Raw genomic sequence first — 19,817 nt, 5'->3', positions numbered from 1 at the left:
CCAGGGAACTCCCAGAAAATCTCTTCTCATTGTCCTGGGTTACCTGGGGTTACCTAGGGTTACTGGCTGATGCCCCACTGAGACTGATAAGAGGTTGACACACAAAAGTCAGCCAACGTGTGTGTGTGCATGCACACTTTTCTCAGTATTTAAAAGACTGTCTAGTTTGCCGATAGATACAAATAGATTCGTACAACTGCAAAAAAAAGGATATATTACCGTTGAAGAACAATAAATGATTTATTAAATACAAATACCATATCACATTAGTTCAACCTAAATGTACACATACACAATGACCACCGTAAAAAAATTAAGAAAACATCAATGCCGATACAGTAGATCATTTTGAACAACAGGGAATGGTGCTAGATGACTTTCACCATACTGTGTGACATGCAGCATGGGCAATGTGTCACCTCCAGATTGTATTCTTGGTCAGTGGTACAGGTCTCTCCAGTTACCAGATAAAACACTTCTGTTTATGATAATATATACAATAATCATAACACTGGCTAGCAGCAGCAGACCCACGCACTGATAAAGTGGAACAATGCAGAAAGAAGCCGTGGCTCTACAACAAGTGTCTTCAACCATTTCTTGCCCAGGGACCCCCTCCCAGGGAACAGGCGACCAATGGAACCCCCTCCCAGGAAAACCGGCGACCCAGGGACCCCCTCCCAGGAAAACCGGCGACCCAGGGACCCCCTCCCAGGGAACAGGCGACCAATGGAACCCCCTCCCAGGAAAACCGGCGACCCAGGGACCCCCTCCTATGATTTATTTGGGCTGCAATTTCTGTGGCTGGTAACTCTAATGAATTTATCCTCTGCAGCAGAGGTAACTCTGGGACTTCCTTTCCTGTGGCGGTCCTCATGAGAGACAGGTAAACTCTAATGAATTTATCCTCTGCAGCAGAGGTAACTCTGGGACTTCCTTTCCTGTGGCGGTCCTCATGAGAGACAGGTAACTCTAATGAACTTATCCTCTGCAGCAGAGGTAACTCTGGGTCTTCCTTTCCTGTGGCGGTCCTCATGAGAGACAGTTAACTCTAATGAACTTATCCTCTGCAGCAGAGGTAACTCTGGGTCTTCCTTTCCTGTGGCGGTCCCCATGAGAGACAGGTAACTCTAATGAACTTGTCCTCTGCAGCAGAGGTACCTCTGGGTCTGTTCTTGCCATGATATGGACGTCTTTTACCAAATAGGGCTATCTTCTGTATACCACCCCAACCTTGTCACAACACAACTGATTGGCTCAAACGTATTAAGAAGGAAATAAATTCCACAAATGAACTTTTAAGAAGGCACACCTGTTAATTGAAATGCATTCCAGGTGACTACCTCATGAAGCTGGTTGAGAGAATGCCAAGAGTGTGCAAAGCTGTCAACAAGGCAAAGAGTGGTTACTTTGAAGCATTTCAAATATAAAATATATTTTCAGTTGTTTAAAACTTGTCTGGTTATTACATGATTCCATGTGTTATTTCACAGTTTTGATGTCTTCACTATTATTCTACCGTGTAGAAAACAGTAAAAATAAAGAAAAACTGTGTCCAAACTTTTGAATGGTACTGTACATTAGCAACAAAATATATCACATGTCTTATCATCGGGTGAAGTAAGAAGTAATAAACATTTTTTAATTAATACATTTGGTAGATGGTTTCATTATTTTGACCTTCCCACATTATAATTAGAAGAGGAAGTGTAAACTCTAGCCTATTAGTTAGAAAGGTAACTCCAAACACATCTTTACTAAGAGCAGCTGGTTAGCTGGTTAAACAAGGGTTAGCCATGTGATGGCAAAACATTTATGTCCAAGTCAAGAAAACTTAGCAGCAGCCAGCAACACTGGTTGTCTATTTATTCATTGTGTTATTATGTTCTGTTTGTTTCTATCTGCTATGCTGGGAAGGTGTCAGTAAGTAAGCATTTCACAGTTAGTTTACACCTGTCAAATACGAAGCATATGACAAATACATTTTTGATTTAATTCATTTGCAGGTGCATGAGTATAATTGGCTCTAATGAATGTAATTCGCTCAATATTAGGAGTTAAGAAATACAATTACCCTCATAAGAAATAAGATATTCTCCTATTTCTACTGTAGGTATGACATGCTAATTTTATTTATTCTGTTGTTGCTAACGACATTCATTAAAATATTTTTACAAATATATATATAATTGTATATATATTTTGCAGACCCCCAGCAGCACCTCTGTGGGCCCCTAGGGGTCCGTGAACCCCCGGTTGAATACCCCTGCTCTATAAGGTAATAGCACATACAGAATGTTTGAAATACATTACACTTGCAGAATTGATTCACATGACTAGAAGGTATGCAATTGAAACTGTACATCGTTTTACCATCATGGCAACAGCTACAGTGTGGAACCTGCAATGCCACGTTCCCTGGAGCATTAGATTGGGACTCATATCAGGCCAGCAGAGATTGAGAAATGTAAACTCAGTTTCTTTGATCAGTGGCCAGAGGCACCATTCCTTCCCACAGAGATCTACATCTGTTCAAAAGAGAAGAGCTGCCCTTCAGTCCATTGAGTGTTATTGTCCAACATGGACACAGCTGTTTCCATTGCATCTTTCTCGTCTCCTTGTCAGAAGAGATGTGTGAAACCCCCTGTAGACGAACTCCACCAGTCAGTCCTTCTCACGCCTGCCTCAGTGCTTCCCAGTGCACAACAGCTGTGGGCATATGAAATGTCATGTTGTTCATGGAATCCAGGCGCAATGTCCTGTCCTGTAATGTAGGACACTGGCCTTAGCAACAGGATGTCTTTATAAAAGGGCTGGGGAGCAGCAGAGGTGAGAATAAGCGTTGGACTGTAAAATATGGTTCTAAACAGTGTTGCCGGATCCTCCTGTCTGCTCCAGTTAACAGCCTCACCAGAGGGGGGCAGTGTGCTCTCTCACTACACAGAACCAGGTCTTAGAACGTAACAGACACAAATGGCTTTCATCTCAGACCTAGCATGTCAGACATGAAAATAAATATTTAACTAAATAAAATTGACTGCTGATATTTCTAGCAAATATTATTTCTAATAAAACATTTCCAGCTGTAAAATATTCTGCCTTTGTTAACTCTGAGAATGTACAGTAATTTCATTTGGCAAATGACAAGTTTTCAGTGGAAGTAAATCATTTTGATATGTAAATATCTAAGACCATGTCTCGTACTTTTGTAGCTACGTGTCTGAAGTTATACACAATATATTCATGGTAGCATTTTGCAACGCAAGGATAATACGTTATTCACATTTACAGTACATACATCAAAAGTGTCCTTGTGTCCATAACAAAGAGGGTGAGTTAGTGAGTTAACACATACAGTACCTCATGTTTTCCTATGAAATCAGACCTCCAAAGCACCATTGTCTGAACTCTGACCTAAGTATGTACTTACATACTTAATGCAGGCAAAACCAAGTATATGTTATTCTCCATAACCACGTAATAATGGATATGATGATTCACGAATATACAGGATATGTACATTGGTTGATGCCCTCATTGACCGTGTCCCCGCTTGTAAATATCTGGGCATCTGGATGGACGAAAAAACTTGTAAATATCTGGGCATCTGGATGGACGAAAAAGCTATCTTTCAAAAAGTATGTTGACAAATTAGTTAAGAAATGAAGAATTAAAATGGAATAGGTCATGAATTTTATAGGAATAGGTTATGCCTTTCATTAGATATGAGAAAACAAATTTATTCAGTCAACATTCATACCGGTTATAGACTATGAAGATATTGTCCATATAAATGCAGCTGCCAGTATAGAAGCTATTGGACACACTACGTTTTATTATGGGCAATAGGTTCAGTACACATCACTGTATTCTGTATCAGAAAGTAGAAGTCTCATAGATCGATGCATTGCACTCTTTTTGTTTATAAAGCCCTCTTGCACAAACGTCCGCCATACCTATCTTCATTGTTAACTTACAAGATACCAGACGCGGGCTCATGGATGGTTATCTCTGGGGATCCCTTCGATCTAAAGGGAGGCACGATGAATTGGTGCCTCTAAAGCAATTCAAAATGCTGGTTGAGGACCTTTGTACTGAAGAATGTGTTTGTTTTCTATGATTGTGTTCTGCTTTTCATGTATTGATGTGAATATTGATGTGAATATTGATGTGAATATTGATGTGTATATTGATGTGTATATTGATGTGTGTACAGGGCTCATCTGTACAAGAGACCTTGGTCTCAGCATGACTCCCTGTCAAAATAAAGGATAAATAAATATTCAGACAGTCAGCACAAGCAGACAGACACCTACACACACACACACACACACACACATCACTAGTTATCTAAGTAGTTGACACCTACACACACATCACTAGTTATCTAAGTAGTTGACACCTACACACACATCACTAGTTATCTAAGTAGTTGACACCTACACACACATCACTAGTTATCTAAGTAGTTGACACCTACACACACATCACTAGTTATCTAAGCAGACAGACACCTACACACACATCACTAGTTATCTAAGTAGTTGACACCTACACACACATCACTAGTTATCTAAGTAGTTGACACCTACACACACATCACTAGTTATCTAATTAGTTGACATCACTAGTTATCTAAGTAGTTGACACCTACACACACATCACTAGTTATCTAAGTAGTTGTCACCTACACACACATCACTAGTTATCTAAGTAGTTGACACCTACACACACATCACTAGTTATCTAAGTAGTTGTAAAGTAACAGGGTTTAGTATAGACCTATACACTAACAAATCATTTGAAGCATTCTAAATATTTACAGTCAGTGCATGATGAGACCATTTTAGTAACCGGAAGGTTGCAAGTTCAAACCCCTGAGCTGACAAGGTACAAATCTGTGGTTCTACCCCTGAACAAGGCAGTTAACCCACTGTTCCGAGGCCGTCATTGAAAGTAAGAATTTGTTCTTAACTGACTTGCCTAGTTAAATAAAGGTAAAAATATTTTTTTAATGTTTCACTAAAAGTGAGCTACACCATTAGCGGTGTTCATTACAGGCTGAATCGCGTGCTTTAGAGGTTTCTTTTCAGTAACACCTGGACAAAATCTGCAAAAAATTGAGGACACCTACAGCGTTCATCATCACTGAGAGCACCTACCCACCTACCTACCTAGCCACCCAACCAACCACCTACCTACCTACTTACCTACCTACCTACCCAACCACCTACCTACCCAACCACCTACCTACCTACCTACCTACCCAACCACCTACCTACCCACCTACCTACCTACCCAACCACCTACCTACCTACCCAACCACCTACCTACCCAACCACCTACCTACCTACCCAACCCACCTACCTACCTACCCACCACCTACCCAACCACCTACCTACCTACCTACCTACCCACCTACCCACCTACCTACCCAACCACCTACCTACCTACCCAACCACCTACCTACCTACCCAACCACCTACCTACCTACCTACCTACCTACCCACCCAACCACCTACCTACCTACTTACCTACCTACCTACCTACCCAACCACCTACCTACCTACCTACCTACCCAACCACCTACCTACCTACCCAACCACCTACCTACCTACCTACCTACCTACCTACCTACCTACCTACCTGCCTACCTGCCTACCCACCCAACCACCTACCTACCTACTTACCTACCTACCTACCCACCCACCCAACCAACCACCTACCCAACCACCTACCTACCTACCCAACCACCTACCTACCTACCTACCTACCTACCCACCCAACCACCTACCCACCCACCTACCTACCTACCCACCTACCTACCCAACCACCTACCTACCTACCTACCCAACCACCTACCTACCTACCCAACCACCTACCTACCTGCCTACCTACCTACCCACCCAACCACCTACCCACCCACCTACCTACCTACCCACCTACCTACCCAACCACCTACCTACCTACCTACCCAACCACCTACCTACCTACCCAACCACCTACCTACCTACTTACCTACCTACCCACCCAACCACCTACCTACCTACTTACCTACCTACCTACCCCACCCACCCAACCACCTACCTACCTACCCAACCACCTACCTACCTACCTACCTACCTACCTACCTACCTACCTACCTACCTAGCCACCCAACCAACCACCTACCTACCTACCTACTTACCTACCTACCTACCTAGCCACCCAACCAACCACCTACCTACCTACCTACCTACCTACCTACCCCAACCACCTACCTACCTACCCACCCACCCAACCACCTACCTACCTACCTAGAACATCTGCAAGTTCCAATCTTACATTTGATCATTCTTCGACAAGAATATGTGCAAATTCTGCAAAAGATATAGGGGAGAGTGGGGTAAGTTGAGACATTTTTTTTACATTCAGCATCACACCTCAAGAGAAATGTAGTATTCTTTCTAAAAAAAAAGATATCTACATAGAGTTTTGAAAACATAGCTTGTCCAAAAAAAGTGGATTCCTGGCTATGGGGCAAGTTGTAAATTGAAAATAGGGACAGAGTAAGTTAAGCCGCATTGGGGTAAGTGGGTGTTGGTGTCCTGTGACAGTGGGTGTTGGTGTCCTGTGACAGTGAGTGATGGTGTCCTGTGACAGTGGGTGTTGGTGTCCTGTGACAGTGGGTGTTGGTGTCCTGTGACAGTGGGTGTTGGTGTCCTGTTGGTGTCCTGTGACAGTGGGTGTTGGTGTCCTGTGACAGTGGGTGATGGTGTCCTGTGACAGTGGGTGTTGGTGTCCTGTGACAGTGGGTGTTGGTGTCCTGTGACAGTGGGTGTTGGTGTCCTGTTGGTGTCCTGTGACAGTGGGTGTTGGTGTCCTGTGACAGTGGGTGATGGTGCCCTGTGACAGTGGGTGTTGGTGTCCTGTGACAGGGGGTGTTGGTGTCCTGTGACAGTGGGTGATGGTGTCCTGTGACAGTGGGTGTTGGTGTCCTGTGACAGTGGGTGTTGGTGCCCTGTGACAGTGGGTGTTGGTGTCCTGTGACAGTGGGTGTTGGTGTCCTGTGACAGTGGGTGATGGTGTCCTGTGACAGTGGGTGTTGGTGTCCTGTGACAGTGGGTGATGGTGTCCTGTGACAGTGGGTGATGGTGTCCTGTGACAGTGGGCGTTGGTGTCCTGTGACAGTGGGCGTTGGTGTCCTGTGACAGTGGGTGATGGTGTCCTGTGACAGTGGGTGATGGTATCCTGTGACAGTGGGTGATGGTATCCTGTGACAGTGGGTGATGGTGTCCTGTGACAGTGGGTGATGGTATCCTGTGACAGTGGGTGATAGTGCTGGTAGGTCAAAGTTTAATTCATGGAATGGGGGTGTACATTAAGATATAGATCTATCTTTTCAATATCACTTACCCTTCCATTTGTCGACCAGTTGTTTGGGAAAGGGAGGTTGTTTCGTAGGCAGTTCTCTACATTAAAGGCTACTAAAGCCCATGAAACTGGTCTGTGAGATTCTTGATATGTTAATCAAGCTGAGACTCCATGTCATCAGATAGGACCTGGTGTGTCTCTGCTACTCTATCATAGCCTCTCTTTATCAGATAGGACCTGCTGAGACTAGCCTCTCTTTATGTCTCCATGTCATCAGATAGGACCTGGTGTGTCTCTGCTACTCTGTCAAAGCCTCTCTTTATCAAGCTCAGACTCCATGTCATCAGATAGGACCTGGTGTGTCTCTGCTACTCTATCATAGCCTCCCTTTCACACAGATACATGTTAATAGTCTTTTTTGTTAATGTACCTCTTCAGTGTTATTCCGTCTATTTGTTCATCCCTTGCTGCTGTTCAAATGGACTTCATCCCTTCTCTCATTTTCTTGGCTGCTCTCCAGAGCCTGTTTTCTGTTTGTATAAACGGGGCATGATAATGTCTGCTCTGTAACAATGTTGAGTTCAAACGTAAGACACACTGCAGAAATACTACGCATAAAACTGACCAAATGCAATCATCATTTGAATGGGGGTATAGTGGCCATTGGCTCAATGTACCCCGAGGCAAACATTTAGTCTTTATTAGCCCCCACAGCTACAAGGATGCACTTTAATGCTAGGTTTAGGACCTCATATTGAAACCTATAGAGACCCCAACAGATGTATAAAAGTCTTAAAACCTTGGTTTAGATAAAAGCATCATGAAACCTTTAAGACAATATATTTGACTTTGTGAAAATCGTTTTTTTGGGGGGAACTAACTTTCTTTTTCTCTGTGGTTTCTTCCTTCACAGACTCCATGAAATGATGACCTCCACCTAAATATCTGCTCACATGATTAATGTTGTGTTTCCTAGAAACGAAGGGTGGCTCAACTTCCCCCACTCTCCCTTACTGTAGTGGTTCATTTCCTTATATTTTCGCTATGTTAGTACATTGCGTATATCTATTACTACATTCTGTTTGTCTCCCAAATCAGACAGCTTGTCCAGGAATCTCTGTAAACACTGTAGCTTCACAACAGCAAATAAATAAATAAATAAAACCTCCTCAAAAATACAACTTGAAACACTAGAGCAACAGCGGAGAACAGCACAACAACAACAACCAACCCGTTCCCACGGTCGCCATTAACAACTAATAACACAGAGAAGCAGCAAGGTAGAGTGTAAAAGCAATCACTAAATATAACTTTACAGTCTAAATGTACTGGCTGGGTATTGGTGTCAGAATGACGTACAATGGTGGTCATACTACCCAGCATTAAGGTACTGCTGCTCTGACCTATACCGTGCTTGCAAGGGTTATTGAGGCTTGTCTGTCTGTGTGTCCTTACACACCGTCTCTGGGGCGGCAGGACATGCGTATGTAACCACACTTATTAAATGGTGTTGTAGAGAAGGTGAAGGTTGAGGTATTGAAGGTGGTGGTTGGAGGGAGTGGGACAGAGCAGCGTGAGCGTTTGTTTAAATGTTTTTGGGTGCGGTGCAGCTGGTAATAGTGCCTGCCTGTGATGATATGCACCTGCCGTCACTCGTCAGAGATTTGGATTTGTGGGCCGTGGCCGAGGGAGCGTTCAGAATCCCACAGACAGACAGAAGCCCCTGGGAGAGACCCAGATCAATATGGAATGTGTTACAGACAGAGGGCTGGCACAAGTGGGAGGGACATATATTACTGTAGAACCCTAATTTGATCTCTTAATTCTCTGGACCTTTCCTACCCTGGCCTTTCCATGTCTTTCAGACCACTCCCAGCAAAGAACAGCCAGTTCAACTGACAGACAACATTATTCATTTTCATACAAACAGATTATAATGATTTGTTCTTGAAGCTCTTTGAGATGGAGGTGAATCAAAAACAATGCTAATGAGGTAGATTTTTTTTTTTTTTTTGTGCAACCAAACTGGAGACATGAACTTAGTACCTGAACCCTGGTGTTGAAATACACACAGACACAAGCACTAGAGTACATGACATGTGTACATACTCATGTCTACAAACCACACGTACACATGATCACGTACACAAACAATACTTCCTAAGTCTTTTTCAGACTGTTCAATATTAAGATGAAACATATAACAGACATGTAATAACCTACACATTACTAGAACAATATTCTTATAGTAACACATTTAAGTATGGAAATAGATTCACATGTCTTTTCCTATCCCATGTCTGCTCACCAGGTCTGACTAAACGAGAAAGACCAGTCCACTGGTAACAACCTGCGATTCAGACAATGGAGGCAAGTGAAGGTTTATTGCAATTCCTTTTTGTGTTGGGGACACTAGACCGAGAGCCAATACTCAGCTCCATGGTCCCAGTATCATGTATAGAGCTGCCTGGCTTATCCTTAGGGCTAACCTGCAAACTGTGTCCTCTGTATATGTATTCATTAGTGGGGAAAGCAGTCCCTCTTAGGCACAGAATCTCCTGGAAGGCGTACCTGAACTCAGGGCTCCTGCAGTATATGAGGGGGTTGAACGCTGAGTTGGCGTATCCTATCCAGTTCAATATCCTGAATGGCATTTTAATGTTGTCCACCTTCCAGATGGTCACCGCCACGTTGAGCACGAAGAATGGCAGCCAGCAGAGAGTAAAGGTTCCCATGATGATCCCCAACGTCTTCAGGGCTTTGTGTTCCTTCAGACAGAACTTTGGCCTCTTCCCGTTCCCACCTCCTCCTCCTCCCCCACCATCCTGCCCCTTGTTGTTGTTGATAATCTGGGCGTGGAACCGTCCCTCGCTGCCACGTATCTTCTGCAGCTGCTTCCTGGCCTCCTGGAAGACGCGTCCGTAGACGAAGGCCATGACCGCCAGTGGGATGTAGAAGGAGACGACGGAGGAGGCAACGGCGTAGGCTGCGTTGGTGTTGAAGTCACAGCAGTGGGCGTTCTCCAGGCAGCTGAGCGCCTCGGGCTCGTCAGACACCCACCATTTCATGTGGATTGGCAGGAAGGAGATTAGGGCGGCCACGCCCCACACCGTCACAACCACCACGCATGCCTTGTGCTTGGTCAGCAGGGATGGGTAGCGCAGCGGCGATGTGATGGCCAGATAACGGTCCAGCGCGATCACACACAGCGTCTCAATGCTGGCCGTCACACACAAGACGTCTGCCGCCGTCCAGAACTCGCACAGGAAGCTGCCAAAGTGCCAGGTGTTGAGGAGGATGTAGCAGGCACCGAAGGGCACCACCAGCAGGCCCATGACCAGATCAGCACAGGCCAGAGACGTGATGAACATGTTGGTGACGGTCTGCAGCCGCTGGAAGCGCACGATGGCGGTGATGACCAGCACGTTGCCAAAGACGATGGCCAAAACCAGCAGGGCCATGATGATGCCCAGCAGCACTGCCTCGGCCTCGCTGTACTCCGAGTAAGACCACTGGTGAGACGACGAGTTCATCTCCACTGGTAGGTCCGATAGGTTGAACAAGGCAGACGTGCTCACATTCTCCATGATCTATGGGCTGCTTGAAGAGATTAGATAAGAAGAAACGTATTGTCGAAGATACCCATAAAACAAAGAATAAACCATATAGGTTTATAAGCTAGTGTAAATGTAATGTGTATAAAGTCAAGGTAGGAAGCATGAGTGAGGATCGATCAATTCTGAGTAATTTCATCCAAGATTTCTTAGAGGCAATTTAATTGAATACTTAATCTTGAAGTAGTTTACCAACCTCCAAATGTTCTCCTGGTCTCCCATAAATCTAAAAGTATTCCTTTTTTGGATAAAAATACGTTGCAGCTCCAATTAGGTGTTTATACTTCATTAGAAATGTTCTCCCTTCCTCTTTTACCGTGTGACACACATTAACAGTCCCACTGGCTCTGTGTTCTAACACCACTCTGTCACTGTTGAATGTTGTTCCCGACCTAGTCAGTGCTCTTATAGCAGGCAAGAATGACATCACACTCTGGCAGCAGCCAATCAGCAGGCAGGCAGACCACAGGAGAAGTGAATAACAGTTCCCTTTAAACACAGTCATGTTTTTCCACAGAATCAAGTCAAATTAACATTATGTAACTTTGTTTTTATCTGTAATATTTGTAAAGGAAAATATTTGTAAAAATGTAATCAGATAAATCAAAGAAACTGCTGTTGTGATCGTGATAAAAGCTGTACGTCATTAAATCAACCATACTAGATTATTATTTTGTTCCAAAAAAATCTAAAAATCTACCTTCACTCTTGGCAACAACACACTGGACAAGGTGATTAGAAATTAAGTAATTGAACTTTCACTCCAAATTCTGCATCCTGGCCTTTGTTTTGAAAATGCTTTGAAAAGGAAAGGGTTGTTCACCTAGCAACATAATAGTTCTGCAGATAACTCTGCTGGAGACAAACACAACAAACAGAGCAACGTATATGGACAACCTACAGTTACATACTGTTCTATAGGGTTGTCATGCAGAGCATAATTATGTCATGTGATGTCAATAGACCTCTTTCACACTTCCTGACCTGAATCTCAACCATATTCCAACTGAAAACAGAGACATAAGCTATAGTAGATTATCTGTGGTTGTCTGTGTCTCAGTTGGTGGAACACTTGCACTGCCAAGATTGTGGGTTTGATTCCCGCTGGGACCACCCATATGAAAACGTACGCACGCGCTACTGTCAGTCAATTTGGATAAAAGCGTCTACTAAATGGCATATATTATATTATCATTAACTGACTGCATGGCTAGCTCCACCACATAGATCTGGTTTTATGTAGAAACACACTTAAACAAATGAACACAGTAGCATATTTGTGTTTTACATACCCTACCCCCCAAAAATAGTTGTTTGATTTGCATTGTGTCTCAGGACATACAGTACAGAACTGTGACCGTGGAGAGAGAAGAACTGTGACCGTGGAGAGAGAAGAGCTGTGACCGTGGAGAGAGAAGAGCTGTGACCGTGGAGAGAGAAGAGCTGTGACCGTGGAGAGAGAAGAGCTGTGACCGTGGAGAGAGAAGAACTGTGACCGTGGAGAGAGAAGAGCTGTGACCGTGGAGAGAGAAGAACTGTGACCGTGGAGAGAGAAGAGCTGTGACCGTGGAGAGAGAAGAACTGTGACCGTGGAGAGAGAAGAGCTGTGACCGTGGAGAGAGAAGAGCTGTGACCGTGGAGAGAGAAGAGCTGTGACCGTGGAGCGAGAAGAGCTGTGACCGTGGAGAGAGAAGAGCTGTGACCGTGGAGAGAGAAGAACTGTGACCGGGGAGAGAGAAGAACTGTGACCGGGAGAGAGAAGAACTGTGACCGGGGAGAGAAGAGCTGTGACCGTGGAGAGAGAAGAGCTGTGACCGTGGAGAGAGAAGAGCTGTGACCGTGGAGAGAGAAGAGCTGTGACCGTGGAGAGAGAAGAGCTGTGACCGTGGAGAGAGAAGAACTGTGACCGTGGAGAGAGAAGAGCTGTGACCGTGGAGAGAGAAGAACTGTGACCGTGGAGAGAGAAGAGCTGTGACCGTGGAGAGAGAAGAGCTGTGACCGTGGAGAGAGAAGAGCTGTGACCGGGGAGAGAGAAGAACTGTGACCGGGGAGAGAGAAGAACTGTGACCGTGGAGAGAGAAGAACTGTGACCGTGGAGAGAGAAGAACTGTGACCGTGGAGAGAGAAGAGCTGTGACCGTGGAGAGAGAAGAGCTGTGACCGTGGAGAGAGAAGAACTGTGACCGTGGAGAGAGAAGAACTGTGACCGTGGAGAGAGAAGAACTGTGACCGTGGAGAGAGAAGAACTGTGACCGTGGAGAGAGAAGAGCTGTGACCGGGGAGAGAGAAGAGCTGTGACCGGGAGAGAGAGAAGAGCTGTGACCGGGGAGAGAGAAGAGCTGTGACCGGGAGAGAGAGAAGAGCTGTGACCGGGAGAGAGAGAAGAGCTGTGACCGTGGAGAGAGAAGAGCTGTGACCGGGGAGAGAGAAGAACTGTGACCGGGGAGAGAGAAGAACTGTGACCGTGGAGAGAGAAGAACTGTGACCGTGGAGAGAGAAGAGATGTGACCGTGGAGAGAGAAGAGCTGTGACCGTGGAGAGAGAAGAGCTGTGACCGTGCAGAGAGAAGAACTGTGACCGTGGAGAGAGAAGAGCTGTGACCGTGGAGAGAGAAGAGCTGTGACCGTGGAGAGAGAAGAGCTGTGACCGTGGAGAGAGAAGAACTGTGACCGTGGAGAGAGAAGAGCTGTGACCGTGGAGAGAGAAGAGCTGTGACCGTGGAGAGAGAAGAGCTGTGACCGGGGAGAGAGAAGAGCTGTGACCGGGAGAGAGAGAAGAGCTGTGACCGGGGAGAGAGAAGAGCTGTGACCGGGAGAGAGAGAAGAGCTGTGACCGGGAGAGAGAGAAGAGCTGTGACCGTGGAGAGAGAAGAGCTGTGACCGGGGAGAGAGAAGAACTGTGACCGGGAGAGAGAAGAACTGTGACCGTGGAGAGAGAAGAACTGTGACCGTGGAGAGAGAAGAGCTGTGACCGTGGAGAGAGAAGAGCTGTGACCGTGGAGAGAGAAGAACTGTGACCGTGCAGAGAGAAGAGCTGTGACCGTGGAGAGAGAAGAGCTGTGACCGTGGAGAGAGAAGAGCTGTGACCGTGGAGAGAGAAGAACTGTGACCGTGGAGAGAGAAGAGCTGTGACCGTGGAGAGAGAAGAGCTGTGACCGTGGAGAGAGAAGAGCTGTGACCGTGGAGAGAGAAGAGCTGTGACCGGGGAGAGAGAAGAGCTGTGACCGTGGAGAGAGAAGAACTGTGACCGTGGAGAGAGAAGAACTGTGACCGTGGAGAGAGAAGAACTGTGACCGTGGAGAGAGAAGAACTGTGACCGTGGAGAGAGAAGAACTGTGACCGTGGAGAGAGAAGAACTGTGACCGTGGAGAGAGAAGAACTGTGACAGGGGAGAGAGAGAACAGGCTACATGGATCTACACCTCATTCAGTATTTAGTGACGTTAGTGTTTAGAGGCACTTTCTTCTGATCATGGAACTACATTCTCTTTCATTATATCCTGTTCACGCTCAGATGGAACCAGTAATGAAGAAAATACATGCAATTGAACATAAGCACTTCATTATACGTCATATGCAAAAATGCATAGATTGTGTCAACCACTTTGTAGACAACACAATAAACACAGTGAATTCACTTATTTATGTAGTACTACAATAACCTGCCTTTACTGTAAATATCGCGCCAGATGCAATTTCTCGTGAAGTGACGGCACAGTTTACTGTAAATATCACTCCAGATACAGTTTCTCGTGAAGTGACAGCACAGTTTACTGTAAATATCACTCCAGATACAGTTTCTCGTGAAGTGACAGCACAGTTTACTGTAAATATCACTCCAGATACAGTTTCTCGTGAAGTGACAGCACAGTTTACTGTAAATATCGAGCCAGATGCAGTTTCTCGTGAAGTGACAGCACAGTTTACTGTAAATATCGCACCAGATGCAGTTTCTCGTGAAGTGACAGCACAGTTTACTGTAAATATCGCACCAGATGCAGTTTCTCGTGAAGTGACAGCACAGTTTTTGCAGTATCTGCACCCCTGTATAACTGCATCCTGCCTATGAGAGACATTTTTACTGTGACTAAGAGCCAAGTGGCATGAGCTCTGTGATCTAACCCAGGAGACACATCTACAACATCCAGTGTAACGATGAGGCTAAGGCTTCATCCCCATTCTCAAAACAACTCCACCAGTGTTGCACGTTAGCAGCAGCTTCTGGAAAGGTTCATTAGGCGGCAAAGAGGAAATGAAAGGGTTTACTGAGGTCCTTTCCACAGGAAGGAGACACCCAGCAGACAGCAGGGCACATGCACTCTGATAGACTGTCAGCTGGTTCCAAATGGAACCCTATTCCCTACACAGTGCATTTATTTTGATCAGAACCCTATGGGCCCAGGTCGAAGTAGAACATTATATAGTGAAGAGTGTGCCAATTTGGACACAACCTCCGTGTAAGGTCAGAGTGATGAGACGTGGAGGGACTGTTATTGTCCAGGGGAAGTGGTGCAGCTTAACCCTGGTTCCTGCTGAGGGAGAGAGGGAGAGCCTGCCTGTTTTCTCAGGCATATATCTCATACTAAAGGAGGGTGGTTGGCAGTGGAGTCTCCTCAAAGGAGGAAGGGGAGGACCATCCTCCTCAGTGAATTTCGCTAAAATAAAAATAATGAAAGTTATTATTTTTTAAATAAAACTATACTAAATATATTCACATCACCAAATAAATAGTTTAAAACATACTGTTTTGCAATGAAGGTCTACAGTAGCCTCAACAGCACTCTGAAGGGTACCACGGAGTACAGCTAGTTTCCGTACATTGACTTCAATACAAAACCTAGGACAACTGACATGTTGTCCATCCAATCAAAGGGTCAGAGAATTAATCTAGTACTAAAATCATAAGCTAGAGCTAGCTAGCACTGTAGTGCATAAAAGGTGGTGAGTAGTTGACTCAGAGAAATATAATAGCTAACAGATTAATTCCTTCAAAATGAAAAGAGCAGCAAGACAAAGAGCTAGCTATATTTTGTTGTATTTTTCCCCCTTTTATTTTCACTTAGCCAAGCCAAGGTAAGCTTGGCTTGGCTTGATCTGGGATTTGGGATTCAGGGGTGTATTCATAATGGATTCATAATAACCCATAACCCTATTACAGGGGCTGAATCACTGGCTTACTGGTGCTCTTAGGAGGGGTGCGTCACTTGAATGGGTTGAGTCACTGACGGCATCTTCCTGTCTGGGTTGGCGACCCCCTTGGGTTGTTCAGTGGCGGAGATCTTTGTGGGCTATACTCGGCCTTGTCTCAGGATGGTAAGTTGGTGGTTGAAGATATCCCTCTAGTGGTGTGGGGGCTGTGCTTTGGCAAAGTGGGTGGGGTTATATCCTTCCTATTTGGCCCTGTCCGGGGGTATCATCGGATGGGGCCACAGTGTCTCCTGACCCCTCCTGTCTCAGCCTCCAGTATTTATGCTGCAGTAGTTTATGTGTCGGGGGGCTAGGGTCAGTTTGTTATATCTGGAGTACTTCTCCTGTCTTATCCGGTGTCCTGTGTGAATTTAAGTATGCTCTCTCTAATTCTCTCTTTCTCTCTAAGGACCTGAGCCCTCGGACCATGCCTCAGGACTACCTGGCATGATGACTCCTTGCTGTCCCCAGTCCACCTGGCCGTGCTGCTGCTCCAGTTTCAACTGTTCTGCCTGTGGCTATGGAATCCTGACCTGTTCACCGGACCTGTCCCAGACCTGCTGTTTTCAACTCTCTAGAAACAGCAGGAGTGGTAGAGACACTCTTAATGATCGGCTATGAAAATCCAACTGACATTTACTCCTGAGGTGCTGACTTGCTGCACCCTCGACAACTACTGTGATTTTTATTATTTGACCATGCTGGTCATTTATGAACATTTGAACATCTTGGCCATGTTCTGTTATAATCTCCACCCGGCACAGCCAGAAGAGGACTGGCCACCCCTCATAGCCTGGTTCCTCTCTAGGTTTCTTTCCTAGGTTTTGGCCTTTCTAGGGAGTTTTTCCTAGCCACTGTGCTTCTACACCTGCATTGCTTGCTGTTTGGGGTTTAAGGCTGGGTTTCTGTACAGCACTTTGAGATATCAGCTGATGTACGAAGGGCTATATAAATACAGTTGATTTGATTTGATTCGGGGGTGTATTCATTGTGTCTTGCAACGGAAACTGATTACGGAAATTGGAGTTGATTAGTAATGCCTGATGAGCGTCTATAAATTCCTGTATGTCATGTGAGCTGATTGAGATGGTAGTTGCTTCTAGAGAATGAAGTTAATTTATGAGCTGCCTCAGTTTAGTCTTCCTTCTCCTCATAATTTAATTGAATGCTCCACTTTGAATCCTCCAAACAGCGTGTTAAATAAGGTTTTTTCCCTCCAACGTTAAAACAATAACATGAAGCCATCTTGTGAGGGCCTTCCGAGTGGCACAGCGGTCTAATGCACTTCATCGCAGTGCTAGAGGCCTCACTACATACCTGGGTTCGATCCCAGGCCGTATCACAACCGGCCATGATCAGGAGTCCCATAGGGCAGCGCAGCATTGTTCCAGCATGGTCCGGGTTAGCGGAGGGTTTGGCCAGGGGGCTTTACTTGGCTCTTTGGACTCTAGCAATTCCTTGTGGCGGGCTGACTGACCCTGGTCGTCAGTTGAACAGTGTGTTTCCTCAGACATATTGGTGGGGCTTCTGGGTTAAGCGGGCGGGTGTTAAGACGCACAGTTTGGCAGGTTTCAGAGGATGCGTGGCCTTCAGGGAGTTACAGCAATGAGACAAGATTGAAATTGGGGAGAAAAAATATCTACACACTGTAAGTCCTTGCATTTAGAGCATGTCAGGGGTTACATTTCCCCAGCTGTATACTAAAACATTTCCCCAGCTGTATACTAAAACATTTCCCCAGCTGTATACTAAAACATTTCCCCAACTAAAACAAGTGGCTGAGCTGCCGTTTTGTTGGAGAACAAATCGCAGACTAACTTTAGAGGCTGTATGTGGCGAGATGAAGGAAACAACGCGAGGGAGGAAATCCTGTTCAGACCGTCTCCGTCTCCACAGTAGCAGTGATGGACATACATCTGCTTTGTCCCCATGGAAGGAAGGTAACATTTGCTCCCACCTGATTCATTTCTTATTGGTACAGTGGAGACGTGGTTTCAAAAGCGATGAAGTGATGAAAATAGTCAGACGCACTCCAGTCAATTATAGATAAAAGCCTTCTGTGCTCCAAAGCAAATCAGGAAGACTGGTCCACTTAACAAATGAAATGATGGACTTGCTCCTTCCAGATAACCATTTCAGGACCGATTTGAGCCGAATGACTTTTATGTAGAAAGGATGGAGGATAAGAGCCTTCACTGAAACTCAAATCAAATGCAATTTTATTTGTCACTTGCCGAATACAACAGGATACAGTTACAAGCCCTTCACCAAGAAAATACTCCCCCCCAAAAATAAGAAATAAAATAGCAGCAGTAAAAATAAACAATAGCGGGCCTGTTCAGGAGCTATTTAGTAGCCTCTTGGACCTAGACTTGGTGCTCCGGTACCACTTGCAGTGCTGTAGCAGAGAAAACAGTCTATGACTAGGCGGGTCTTTGATCATTTTTAGGGCCTTCCTCTATACCAGGCGGTGGCAGAGGTCCTGGATGGCAGGAAGCTTGGCCCCAGTGATGTACTGGGCCGTTCGTACTACCCTCTGTAGTACCTTGCGGTCAGAGGTCGAGCAATTGCCGTACCTGGCAGTGTTGCAACCCGTCAGGATGCTCTCAATGGTGCAGCTGTAAAACATTTTGATGATCTCAGGACCCATGTCTTACCAGAGGCCGCTGTTCTATCCTGCCGATAGAGTGTTTAACCCACCAGCTGTCTGTTCTTAATGTCGTCGTTCAGTCACAACTCAGTGAAACGTAAGATATTACAGTTTTTAATGTCCCGTTGGTAGGATATTTGTGCTTTCAGTTCATCCCATTTATTTTCCAGTGATTGAACATTAGCTAACAGGACAGAAGGCAAAGGCAGACTAGCCACTCGTCGCCTGATCCTCACAAGGCACCCTGAACTTTTTCCGCAAAATCTCAGTTTCCTTCTCCAGCGAATGACGGGGAAATGGGCCTGGCCGGGTGTCTGTAGTATCTCCTCCCATCCGACTCATTGAATAAAAACTCTTTGTCTAATCTGAGGTGAGTAATCCCAGTTCTGATGCCCAAAAGCTATTTTCTGTCATAAGAAACTGTAGCAGCAATATTATGTACAAAGTATGTTACGAACAACGCAAAAAAACAAAATAGCATGGTTGGTAAGAGCCTACAAGACGGCAGCCTTCTCCTCCGGCGCCATCATCCAAGTCAGACAAATTCACTGAGAATCTTCACAACTGCTTTGGATCTGTTTTTCACAAAGGTATATTTGGATCAATATAGGGTTAGTTATTTTCTTGGTAGATACTCAGTAGTCCATCTCTATCCTATAATCATCAAAGCTAACCAGGTAAACAACTGCCTCCAAACATCCCCTTTTACATATTTTACTTTCATTATTCAAATATTATGAATATGGCCTGTAGGAAGATGACACTTTTGTATCCATTTGACAAAACAAGAAAAACCACCAGCCCAGAAAAACAAAAGCAGTAATGGACCACATGGTGATGAAAACAAGCTTTTAACACATCGGAGACAAAGTGACACGGATGTTGTTGATTTTGAATCCGGCTCTTCATTGAAAGGCCATCAGGGTTTAACACTGGCTTGTTAAGCCGCAGTCCTGGATGTGGTACGTCAGGACGGCACTTCCGTAAACAGTTGGTCTGTAGAAATGTTAGATGTT

The 19,817-nt window shown here is 45.2% G+C and overlaps 1 protein-coding gene across 2 annotated transcripts; it reads right to left on the bottom strand.

Annotated features, from left to right (window-relative positions):
• Positions 1 to 7,990: 7,990 nt before the first annotated feature.
• Positions 7,991 to 11,327, bottom strand: LOC115121177 (beta-2 adrenergic receptor-like). 2 transcript variants are annotated; one of them, XM_029650215.2, is made up of 2 exons: positions 11,164 to 11,327; positions 7,991 to 10,953 (listed from the first exon to the last, which is right to left on the bottom strand). In XM_029650215.2, the coding sequence occupies exon 2, from the start codon at positions 10,938 to 10,940 to the stop codon at positions 9,711 to 9,713; it is 1,230 nt and encodes a 409-aa protein (XP_029506075.1). In that variant the 5' UTR covers positions 10,941 to 10,953; positions 11,164 to 11,327; the 3' UTR covers positions 7,991 to 9,710. The 2 variants fall into 2 exon arrangements, with proteins under 2 accessions (XP_029506075.1, XP_029506074.1); XM_029650214.2 differs by having other exon boundaries at positions 7,991 to 10,950.
• Between the last annotated feature and the right edge of the window lie 8,490 nt (positions 11,328 to 19,817).

Source organism: Oncorhynchus nerka, linkage group LG10, assembly GCF_034236695.1.
Source record: "Oncorhynchus nerka isolate Pitt River linkage group LG10, Oner_Uvic_2.0, whole genome shotgun sequence".
In the NCBI taxonomy this organism is placed as follows: domain Eukaryota; kingdom Metazoa; phylum Chordata; class Actinopteri; order Salmoniformes; family Salmonidae; genus Oncorhynchus; species Oncorhynchus nerka.
The sequence above is the reverse complement of the archived record's forward strand: the minus strand, read 5'-3'. Positions and strand labels throughout refer to the sequence as shown.